The 12,657-nt window shown below is 43.2% G+C and overlaps 1 protein-coding gene across 1 annotated transcript; it reads left to right on the top strand.

The window, feature by feature from the left end:
- Positions 1-6,544: 6,544 nt before the first annotated feature.
- On the top strand, positions 6,545-8,131 carry C9H11orf87 (chromosome 9 C11orf87 homolog). The gene has a single exon (XM_007172984.2). It carries the CDS (start codon positions 6,712-6,714, stop codon positions 7,297-7,299), a length of 588 nt encoding a protein of 195 aa, XP_007173046.1. The 5' UTR covers positions 6,545-6,711; the 3' UTR covers positions 7,300-8,131.
- Positions 8,132-12,657: the final 4,526 nt, after the last annotated feature.

Here is a 12,657-nt window from a genome sequence, read left to right as displayed (position 1 = left end):
ATAAGTTAACAGTTGCAAAGAATGTAATTTCTGGCATATTCCATATCACGTATGTACTTTAAATATATTTTGTCAAAACATCCAGATTGATAGATTTAGTTTATTCAATTTGTATAATATGTCTTCCATACTATCAGGCAAATGCAAATTGTCAATCCAAATAGACAAATCAGGCTCATTTTCTGTGAGAAAAAATCTGTATTCATTTTTCAATTTAAATAAACTGAACTACTTGTATCCCTGTGACAACCATTTCACTTCCAAATTCTAGTTCTAAGATAAATCAATATATAGATAGACATAGAGCCTTAAAATTAGTCTGTCACCTGGATGAAATAAGGCACTGTCCCATCAATAGTTCTTACAGATGATCATTTTGCTTTGCTGTCACTACCTAAGGAGTTATACACCCTCAAGGTATTCCTTTGTTGGTTCCCCAAAGGTTTTGACACCCTGAATAATGCATGATAGTAAGACTGAGGATTTCTGAACATAGGTTTTTCCTTTGTAAAGTAGGAGAAATATAAGGAAAGGTGACAAAGGATAAGTTTTAACCTCAGATAGATACATTTTGGGGAAAAGTACACATAGAGGTTGAGGATTTGGGAAATGATTCCTTTAAAACTATACATACTCATATACCCCTGGAAAAATCTTAATGTACTCCCAGGGATATAAGTCCCCCAGTCTGAAGACAGCTGGTTTAGTTGATAACCTGTTACATATAGAAAAACATCTTTTCAATTATGAAATAGTGAATTGAAATATACTTCCTACCATATATCTATTCCACTATGTTTCAGTTCTCTCTTGAGTACCTAGAGCAGGATAAATTCATCTTCTATTGATGATGCTCTAAACATTTGAAGTTTCTATGATGCATCCACCATGTCTTCCCATCTCTAGGATTCATAGTCCCAGTTCCTTGAGTGACTCATTATCTATTATTGTTTTCAGACCCTTCACCCTTATAGTTATCCTCCCATAAAAATACTCAGACTTAGGGCTTCCCTGGTGGCGCAGTGGTTGAGAGTCTGCCTGCCAACGCAGGGGACACGGGTTCGAGCCCTGGTCTGGGAAGATCCCACATGCAGCGGAGCAACTAAGCCCGTGCACCACAACTGCTGAGCCTGTGCGTCTGGAGCCTGTGCTCCGCAACAAGAGAGGCCGCGATAGTGAGAGGCCCGCGCACCGCGATGAAGAGTGGCCCCCGCTTGCCGCACTAGAGAAAGCCCTCGCACAGAAACGAAGACCCAACACAGCCAAAAATGAATAAATAAAGAAAGAAAGAAGCTTTCATTTAAAAAAAAAATACTCAGACTTATAAAAATTTTCCTGGATTTTGATATCCCAAACAGTATAATGCTTCTATTGTCATGGTTAAAATATTAATCTTAATAATAGATTTACAGTGTAAAGAGCTACCATTCACTGAATGATTAGTATATGCTCAGTGCTTAAAATAAACACTGCAATGAAGATACTATTCTCATTTTACAGATGAGAAGAATGAATCAGGAAAAAAACAGATAACTTGAATAAGGTCAAGAGCTTCATTCAGCACCTTGTGTATTTAATTAGTTGCTGGCTGGGCCAGTAGTTGATTTAACAGCAACATGACAACATACAGAGCATATCTCTGTAGGTATTCAAGGAGCCAGAGTAGTCGAGATATGTGATTAGGCAAAATGTTAAGATCACCTGAACAGCCTCTGGAAAAGTCCCTGTAAATCTAAGAGGAGCCTGGCATGTATCATGCTGCACCCTGTTCTAGAATAACCTGCTTAGGTGACCTAGTGCAGTACAAGGGTTTCCAAACTGGATGCTGCTCAGTCCAAGGAATTATGTGGAGCATCTTGTGGACTGCTTCTGGGGAGACAGGAGGACCCTGGTGATAAGGCTTCTCAGCACCCCTCCTCTGCTTCAACCAAACAGCTCTGCTTTTCTCTAGTTTTATTTTCTTACATTCCTCCAATCAGCAGTAGATAGAGATAGAGATAAAATTGTAACAGAGTTAGAAATAGAGATATGGGTGGGGGGGGGGTGGTGAGAGAGAGAGAAAGAGAGAAACCACTAGTCATGAAAAGAATACTAACTTTGGAATCAGTTTGCTTGGGTTTGATCCCAGCACTATACTATTAGGTGACCTGGGCATGGTCTTTAGCTACTCTGAGCTTTAGTTTCCTCACCTGACATATGGCAGGTACTCAAAGATTTTTGTTGAGCAAATAAGTGAATGAATAAATAAGTAATTTTGTATTCTGGCAAAAAATAACCTTGCAGGGTTACTTTGAGGTTTAATGCTGTTATAAGGAGAGTTTAGTAAGCTTGGTACATAGGAGGCATTTTGCAAATAATAATAATAGTACTTATTATTGCTGTTGTTGTGATTATTATTGATTCAGTGCTTTTTTGGATTGAGGTACCAGGTGCCCATGTGGCACTTCTGTCTAAGCTAGTTGGAGATTCCTCATCAAACTTGAGAGCAAATATTATATGTTGCTGAATATTTGGAATGTGCCTGAGTTCAGAGGGGCTTTCCCATCACAAGAGGAGATTATGGGAGTCCCAGAGGCTTCTTGGTCCTCCACTCTTGCAAGTGTGACCTGAGGAGTTTGGTGGCAAAAACAGTGGCGACAAGTTGTCTGGAAGAAGTCTTGCCATTGTGCCAGATGTGCCAAAATCATATAGCAACTCACTGGGATCAATTCTTGTAGACCAAGAGGTGTGCATGTTTGCTGCCACTGGTATTCTTGGGGCTTGAATCATACTACCCAGTGATATCCACGTCTATCTATTTAGCACATTCATTCTCTGGGTAAGAACAAATTATAAACCTACAGACTATTCTTCTTGAAGGAGAAAGGAAAAAAAGTGTACTGGGCTTTTGATCTGAAAATTGATGTCTTTAATCTACCTAAATCATTTCCAGTTAAATACAATTGTCTTGTGGATCACATTCATCTGCTGCAAATTGTAAATTCTCCAAGGCAACACCTTGTCTTTTCATAGGTTGTGTAAAATGGTGCAAACACTTTTAGCACTTGTGCTATAACAGATGATTATAATTTATAACAAAAGAATAAGAACAATGACAGCCTAATCACATGCCCTAGAAGCTTGGTGTGAGAAAGGAATCTCATTATATACATATTGTAATCCCATTACAACATATTGTGAAGGCATGTATGTTTCTCACTGGGAGAACCTGACAACTAATTTTTTCAAGCTTAGAAAACAGACCAGTGAGAGTTAATTCTAATTATGAAAAACTTCTTTGCTTTACAAGACAGCTTTTCTAAAGAGTCTCTTTAAATAGCCCGAACTCTTTTTGGAGTATTCAAAATTGAATTTGCTTTACAAAATGTAGATTAGACTCAACTTTTCAGGAACAAACAAAGTATGCAAAAATGGGGCATTGCATGTCAAGCGTCAATAGTGAGGTCTCATGTAGTGATCACAGTGAAAACAAGGCTCACCCTTCTAGCCCTTGAGCCCATCAAATTCAGAATGTCCAAATGTGGCAGGTGTCTTTTACAGGGCATTAGGTGTCCTCATTCCAGGCAAGAAAGCTAAACCAGCATTGGTGTCATTGGCTGTCATTAACTGCGTGACTCTGGCACACAAAGGCATCAATCCGTGCTCTCAAGAAACCATGCATTATTCAGCATGTACTGCACTATTAGCTTAAGTAGAGATACTTTTTTTTAATTGAAACAATTATGAAGAATAAGTTGATGACTTTTGTTCAAACAAATGAAAGAATTTGGGAGAGAAATGATGTATTTCTTTCTCCGTATATAAGTCATGGGCAAGGAGAGGAAAAGGAGAAGTTGGAGTAGGACTAGATAGCAACACAGGCTCAGAAGAAGGGACGACCAGATTACAGATAACCTTTACCCCGCGAGTCAAACTGTCTTTCTTACAAAACACCCTGCTTGCAAATACAAGCAGATAGGTGAGCATCAGTCATTGCTTTTCTCTCTCAATTCTGAGGCATAGCAGGAAAAAGCAGCCACGTATACTGCAGCACTCAATTTAGCAAGTGAGTATTGCACAGGCACTGTGTTGGACTCAAAGATGGGAAGAAAACAAAACAGTGAGGGAAGAAGGAAATGCACATTTAATAAGACACCTGAATGCCTTCAAAGACCATACAATATCTTTGAAACTGCTGTTTTCTACAGTAGAAATATAAGAATACTTTATTTTGAAGTTGGCTACTGTAATCAAATGCACTATTCATATTTTCTCAAGGGTTCTAAACCAATAGTTGATTAGTCTCTGCCCAGATTTAGGCAGGCTGATGAGAATCTTTCAGGAAGTCCTATCCATTGTGCAGAAAGGCTATTGTTAATACTACAGAAAAGCACCAAGCACTTTAACAAGTATTAGGGCCAATGAAGGGGTACTTTGTAAGAGGCACAATGCCCAGAATTTTCATAGGGTTTCATTTCTGCACTCCTCTGAGTGATTTTCGTCTTCCTGCCTTATAAGCCTTTTGTGAGCTTTGTGTGCTCATGAGTGTCTAGATTGTCAAAATAGAAGGAGTATTTAATACACGGAGTGGGTCTTGGGCCTGGAGATGAGTGTGTGAGGGAAGAGAGGAGGATCCTGAGTCGGGTGGAGTGAAAGATAATTTGGAGACTCTGATCTTATTGGAGAGGAAAACGGTTCATTTAGATTGTTTGATGTTAAATACACGTTCAGATTTGTATTTCAGGTTCTGCCACACTTGTGTTCAGAAATGCCCCTCTCATGCACTGTTTCTGTTCAGAGCCAGGCCAGCGTAAACAGGATTGGAGAAGGGAAAGATCCTCATCAGCAGAGGGAGAAAATCTATTGTGTGCCCTGAGGGGAGATGGATCTCTAGAGTGTAAAAATGTGTGCTTGGGACCACGTGGGAAAGGGTTGAGGGTGAGGAATCGGGCAGCCAGAGAACTGAAGCTTCAGCCCTTCCTAAGCAGAGGAGTGCGGAAGGTGCGTTGCTCACAGGGTGGAGGTGGGGGTTATTGCTCAGCCCCTGAGCAGGGGATCAACAGGGAACCGGGAACGTGTGTGGCAGAGGCTGGCTCTGCCAGGACGAGGTGCTGGGGGTATGAGGGTGGGGTGGGGGCCTGAGGGGTGGCTCGGAGCCCTGGCGGTGGCTGCCTGACGTCACCGGCCTCTCTGGCAATAGGCTGCGAGCTGAGCTCCCCGAAGCGGCGGCGGCGGCGACAGCGCGGTTTGGTCTCTGGCCCCTTCGCTCCGCGCCTTCTGCAGCCGTTCACTGCAGCCGCGCGGCGGGGCTCCCTCCTTGCAGCCAGCTGGCGGCCCCAGGTAAGGGACACGGTGCGGCTAAAGCTCCAGGCGGCCGGGTGGCCGGGCGCGAGTGGGTAGGACAGCCCCGGCGGCCTGCGCAGGCACCCCTGGCCGTAGCTTCGGCCCCCGCCCCTGCCCCGGCCCGGGCTTGCACGCCGCCTCCCTGCTCCGCAGTGCAACAGTTTGCAGCTGCCTCTTGAGAGCGGCAAGGGGGCTCTGCTGCGCGCTACGGGTCTGCCTGGCTCTGGTCCCCGGGAAGAGCCTCAGGGCCCTCGGGCTGGGACTGGGAAGGCCCGAGAGAAGGTCTGTTCCCCAAACTTTGCAGGCGGGAACCCTCCCCCTTTCATTTCCAGCACCCTTAGAAAGAAGCAGGATACTGTCAAGTGGGGGGCACAGAGAGATGTGGAGAAGGGGGCGTTTGCAAGGATGTGCTTTAGCTGAGAAAGAAAGGTGCTTCAGCTTTTTTTTTTTTTTTTTTTTTTTGGTTGTGTGTGTGTGTGTGTGTGTTGGGCGGGTGGTTGGGGAGGTACCAGGGAAGAAGGATGGAGAAAGGATGGAGCGCGATCCTGCGTGTCAGCCGCAGCCGCGGACAGAGGCGGAGTGGTATGTGGCTCCAGGGTTACCCCCGTGGGATTGGGACCCAAGGGATCTGACAACGTCCGGGGTGGGAGAGTCTGGAGGGGGAGGGAAGGGAAGGGAGGACTGCGTACCCGGAGCCGGCTCAGCGGCCCGGCGTGGGTGCTGGGAAAGGTAGGATCCAGGCGAAGACATCCATTGAGAGGGCTCCGGAAAGAGGAGAGTCGGCGCTCTGGGAAGCAGGGACCGCGTTCCGAGGTGGCTGAGGGTCCGTTGCGATTAGAAAGTTGTGGAGTGCTCAGGGTGGCTGCTTTATCTGCTGAGTAATCGGCATCTCCGCGGTGCCGGCGCAGACCCTCTTCCCCGCAAAGTGGCGCGAACGCGGAACTGGAGGCTTTGGTGCGCGGCCAGGGGCGGGCGGTCGGGCTGGGGTCCGCGGGCTGCGGAGAAGACGGGCAGCGCCCAGCTGAGGCAGTGTGCTCAGAGGGCCGCTTTGCAGTGGCGGTGATCATTCCGGTTCTCGGCGCTCGCCCGGGCAGCGGCTGGGATCCTAACTAAGCCTGTTCTCTTCGCAGCCTGGTGCCTTGGCAAAGGAAAAGGGCGCGCGAACACGCGTTCGAGGCGGGGCCGGAGAGGATCTCCTGGGCACCGCTCCCTCCCTGGCCGGCTTGCTTGCCCGCAGTTGCTCCCTCCGTCCTTCGCTCGCTGGCGCACCCCCTCCCACACCAGGGAGTAGTTTTGGGTGGCGCGGGCTCCGTCCTCTTCTTGGCTGGTGGGAACCGTGTGCCCAAAAGAGGAAGTCTGGTGTGCCTGGCCCCTCCCAGCCCAGCGCCGATGAGTGCCAGGGAGCCCAAGGAGCTGAGGCTGGCGCTGCCGCCGTGTCTCCTCAACCGGACCTTTGCTTCCCCCAACGCCAGCGGCACGGGCAACGCGAGCGCCCGTGGCCCGGGCGCAGGTGGCGGCGGCGGCACATGCATCACGCAGGTGGGACAGCAGCTCTTCCATTCGTTCTCCTCTACGCTGGTGCTGATTGTCTTGGTCACCCTCATCTTCTGCCTCATCGTGCTGTCCCTCTCCACCTTCCACATCCACAAGCGTAGGATGAAGAAACGGAAGATGCAGAGGGCTCAGGAGGAATATGAACGGGATCACTGCAGCGGCCACCGCGGCGGCAGGGGGCTTCCCCAACCCGAGGGCGGCCAGGCCCCAAACCAAGCAAAAGAAACCCGGCTGGAGAAGCAGGGCCGGGACTCTGCCTTCTGCGCCTCATCCAACGCCTCTTCTTCCCCTGGCCTCCCGTGCCAGGGTCCCTGTGCTGCTCCGCCTCCACCACCGGCCCCCAGTCCGCAAGGAGCGCACAGAGCCTCCTCCTGTTTGGACCCAGCTGGCGAGGGCCTTTTGCAAACGGTGGTACTGTCCTGATTGTCTAGCCCCTCTCCTCTTCCCTTCCTCGTTTCCAGCATCTTTGCCGTCCTTGCTTTTTTTTTTCCCTCCGGCCTTCCTCTTCCACTTTCCTGTGGCCTCCATTTCCTCTTCCTTCTTTCCTTATTTGTCTTTCCCCCTACTCTTTTTCTCCTCCGCCGAGGCACTGTGCGGTATTTGTAAATATTGGGCGAGGAAAGTCTCGGAAGAAGAAATAACGCAGATAATAATACTTTATTATTAATATTTATAGTAATTATTATAATATTAATAACACGATCCAAGCGCATGACAAATCACATAAGTTCTCATTGTCAGTGAAGGATGCGTCTTCCCTCTCCACCCTGCGCCCCCCACAATACGGAGGAGAGACCGCACAAGCTACCAAACGTGTAAAAGGCATTGACCCCCTGAACAAAGGGAGTGGAGGGGGCCTGGTATGTTGTACATAGCTGTCAAGTTAAGGTTCAGTTACCTTTCATCCCCTTCACCCCCACTTTTCCTTCAGATTCCCTCCCTTCCCCATTCCTACGTTCAGCCGGACTCAGGCAATAGTATATTATAAAGAAAACGTAAACATTAAGCACCAGGACTACAAAAGGCCAGAGACTGTCCCAGAAAAACGTTTATGAGAGGTACCGCTCTCCAGTCAGCCCTCTTCTCACCTTTAGTTAACCATTCTCTTTTCGAGGACCAGGCATTTTAATTTACTTTTAGAAAAGTCCCTCACTGGCCTAGCATAAGTTCATTAAAAATCTATAAATGAGTTTTAAGAAGAAAGAAAGAAAAAGAAAGAAAGAAAAGAAAGAAAGAAAGAAAGAAAGAAAGAAAGAAAGAATCTACTGCTTTAGTCCTTGCCCTGCTCCCCATCTGTACACCTTTGACTTGTGGCATTTTCAGGATTCACAGAGGATCCGGGAGCTGTCCAGACAGGTCTGGTGCTGAAATTGTCTCAGAACTGGCTACATTCTTTGGTTGTGCAAGTCGAGGAGGGGATGTTTTGGAAAGTGTTCTAGCTTTTTGTTGGTTTCTTTCCTCTTTTTCTACAATCGGGTTTGCGTGTACTATTGGTTTTCTTCTTATTAAACATTGCATAAGTTACCTTCTTTTGTAAAAAAAAAAAAAAAAAAAAAAATTAGGTGATGTGCAGTACTGAAAGTGCAGTATCTAACCAACCAGAATGTTTCTGTTTAATTTTTAGAACAAGTGCACCTTTGTTATATATTTATTATATTGGTACCAAATACAGAAACAAACTATAATTCTGTACTACGTCCTCCAAACTGTATATTCTTGTTCTTAATTCCCAGCTGTTGATATAATTGTTACCACTGGATGAGGAATTCAGTGGTGCAGGCCTGGCTTCTGCTGTTTCCAGAAGTGTTCTTTTGTACCTTATTCTGTAGTAGATTGTTATAAAAATATGATACATATGTTTTCTTATTTCTTTTGCGAATAACAAAACAACCACAACAGAAAACAAACAAATAATGGATGTGCAGGAATGCCATCTATTAAAACATGGTTAATATTTAAACAGTGCCTGTAGTCCTCCCTGCATGCAATTACCACCTGGAGGCAGTGGTGTGTGTGCTTGCTTGTACTGTATGTGTTTGGGGGTGAGACTGGTGGGGATGTTGGGCAATTTGGACGACAGGACATGCAAATTTTAAAAGAAGTTAAATCCAGTAACTGCTTGTAGGATAAAAATGTTTGCAGCTTATTTAGTTAGATATCTGTGCCTGTAACTGAGGTGCAGCTAAAGAAGGGCTCTCTTTCTCTTTCTCAGTGTGGCTTACCTAACTTCATTGAATGTATGAAGAAAGAGTAAGAAAAAAGAAAGTGAGAGAAAAAGATCAATACTTTTGTTCCTTCTCCTAATGCCAGACAAGGCCACCTATGTTAGAAATGGAGTCCACCTATGGTTATTTACCACTTGTTTCCTTGGGTTGATGATAGAAGGGGCCAGAAGCATATTATAATCTTAACCATATGCAGGCATCCTTTCTTGGGAACAGATTTGGAAAATGTATGAATGAGAATGTTCTACAAAAAGCTCAACCAAAAGAGACCTTACTAACCTGCAGGATGTAAGGCAAAATTGCCCCTAAGTGCATCCCTCTCCCAAGTAACTAGTAGCTCTAGATTCTCTGTCTTGGTTCCAGGCATATGTGCTCTTATCCAGAGAAAATATTACCTCTGAGGTTTTAGGTCATCTATTAAATTGCCCAAACTCAATCTACATCTTTTATAAAAATAATTTAGTAAGCTAAATTTTAATCACCAGTTAGATATCCACTCAAGACCTTTCCTGAAGCACAGAGGATCATCATTTTAGCATGCCGTGTTGTAATATTAGGAAGACTAGGTGTAATCTTTGAGTGCAATATATTAAACAATGAACCAGATTCTCTCCAGTGCCTTAGTCACTTCCTAGTAATAGGTAAAAGAGTGCATTAACTCCCTCAGGCCACTAGGGAATCCTTTAGTACATCAGAGCTCTACATTGTACATCAGAATGACTAAGGCACTGTGAAGAAGAAAGTCCATTAATTTTTGTAGCTCACCCTCATCTAGCTATAGCTCTTTAATACCTTATTACAGAATGACCTTTGGACTTGAAATTTGAATAGAATTAGGGATTCAGAAGGGAGCTTCCTCATTTCCAATGAGCTCCACTAAGTGCATGGATATTACTTTGTCCCCCTTATTTGGTGCACTTTTTACAGTGAATAATTTCCCATTTTATTAAAGCAATAAGATGTTCTGTTGTGAGCAGTGCTGGATGATGACTCCATTTCCTTGGTGCTGAAGCTACTCATACGTTTTGCCTTATGAATCATAGTGCATTCAAGGCATGAAATAATAATCCCCTTTCAAGGAGCAGCCTGTACACTCTAGGGGGTAATTATGAAATCGTCCTGTATAATTTTTCCCCAAAAGAATAGAGGAAACAGGAGAAATAAAAACATTATGTACATTGTTTTAAAAAGATCTTGATACCTCTAAACATGGGCACACATCCATAATATGCTCTTAATGTGCACCTTTAAATATGTATGCCTTTCTCCATTAATTGACTATGGCTTAATATTTTTAATAGTGCTCTATGTAAAGATGATGTGATCTGTGAGTCAAATTTCATGCTGAGTTAATATTCTCAGAACTCTATAAGCTGGTGGTGTCACTTCAGATTTTTTATGAGATAGGGAATTACATGAAATTCTAGTAATGCCAGTCCCCACACCAAATTATTGCAATAAGCACATATCCAAGCAATTTTCACAGACCTTGTTTAAAGCATTGCTTCTTATAGAGCTCAGTTGACAGTCTAAGGAGTTTGGGATGCTACCAACAGGGCATTTTGGATTCCATTTTATATGAAACAAAAAGCAATCTGGAAATAGACAAATTTATTTTAAGGATTTTATTCACTGATGTCCCGTCAAACTAATTGCTTCAAATCCCTATAGCTACAGCTCAACTTCTGCACTTGCTATTCAGTAGTCATAAGGTGGCATGCTTGATTCTTATTGTTTTTAAAGATTAGAAAATTGGAGAGAGAATACTATTATGTCAACTGTATGGGACTTTGAATCTTAAAGATGTAGATGGATATAATCTTCTTTAGAATTTATATACACCCATAGATATGTATTTATATATGCATACATTTTGTACAGATTTACAATGGACTTTTTGTATTCTCTTTTCACAAGAATGAGATGGAAACCAAATAGTTGTTCCACCCTCTTATCCAGAGAGGATACTGAGAAGTCGAGTATATGCATGCACCTATTTCTCTGGAGTTAAATTTGATGACTTTCTCTTTATTTAATGAAAGGGGAGAGTCCTGTTTGACTCGGGAGAATTGGTAATTAGATAAGCTTCCTTTCCTTGTTAGTGACTCAGATGTAGCAAGATAATGAATTTATGACCATATCTATGTGGTCTGAATATCTAGATGGAAAGCAAAAATACCTAGAAGAGATTTAGGGCCATCTAGACCACAAACCTGAATTGTGGCTCGATTTTTAATTTTCAACCTATATGTGGTGTGGAGATACAACTTATATCTGCATAGCTAAAGGTAAAGTGAAAATATGACCATTATCTCTTTAGTTTGATAAGTAGTTTTTGGAAAATATGGATAAATTAGCTTTAAAAAAAAACCTTTGGCATCTGACTTTTTCCACCGTTTCTATCTATATCAATGAATTAATTAGATAATGGTTAAAACTCCATTTTCCATTGTGTAGACATGCTTTAACTGCTTTTCTGTGGGTGACAGTTGAGCAATTGCTAGCTGATATTATGTGGAAGTTATAGGTTAAATCAGAACCAGAAACTTAACCTGATCAGGTTCCTCAGGTCCATTCCCATGTGAATCTGGACTTTGAGTCTAAATCTGAAAAGCCACTTATCTGAGCCACCCTTTTTTGGAACTAGTGTTTGTGGCTCATATGTGTTTTAGCTTACGTTAGAATAAATTGACCTACCTATTGAGGGGGTATTTAATCATTGAATTGAACATAAATCTTATTCTGATTTGGTTTTGATTTATTTGATAACATTTGAGAAACAGCTTCAATGGTTTGAAATCAATATTTATTAATGTCACCAACCTAATAATACAATTGGTGCCATGTAGGAATGCTTAGCTTAGAATAAGAATTTAATTAGCTTTAATTGGGGACAATGTCTTATCAAGATGGTCCTACCTGTATGAGGCAGGAGCATGTGATTTCACTGTCTTTTTTTTCTATAGAGAGGTTAACAGCAACAATAATGATAACAAGACCAGCAACAGAAAAAAACTGATTTTGGAACTTGAGCATATCCAACAGACAGAATAAAACAGATATCAGAATTTGTGGAAATTTTGTTCTGCTTTTCTATCAATAAAAGAGTTTTCTTGTTAATTGGCTTTTTGGACACTATTTCCTTATTAACTTAATTTGTAAAATAGGAGGATTACAAAATTATTCATTCTATTACCCCCAGATGCTCAAAGGAATTTTTTAAAAAAATCCATTACTCACCTGATCTTCCTCACAAACCAACTGCATGTGAGAAGTGGGAAGTGTATACATTTTAGAATAACCCAACAAACTGAGTCCAGTACAATAATTCAGAAATCCTTTTAAGCAGATGCTCAGGCTTTTTAGGTCATATGCTTAGTCTCTCAGATTTCCTCTCTCCCTGCTCATGCTTCTCTAATATAACCAGATGTATGGGGAAAGGATATGGTTGACATGATTTTGTGGGAGTGGGAGAAAATGGGAGCCTCAGATTCATATAAATTCCTATGGATTCTACCTGAACACTGCTGAAAACCAGCTGATTGGGACTGCTTTC

Source organism: Balaenoptera acutorostrata, chromosome 9, assembly GCF_949987535.1.
Source record: "Balaenoptera acutorostrata chromosome 9, mBalAcu1.1, whole genome shotgun sequence".
In the NCBI taxonomy this organism is placed as follows: Eukaryota; Metazoa; Chordata; class Mammalia; order Artiodactyla; family Balaenopteridae; genus Balaenoptera; species Balaenoptera acutorostrata.
Note: the sequence above shows the minus strand (reverse complement) of the source record. Positions and strands in the feature narration are given on the sequence as shown.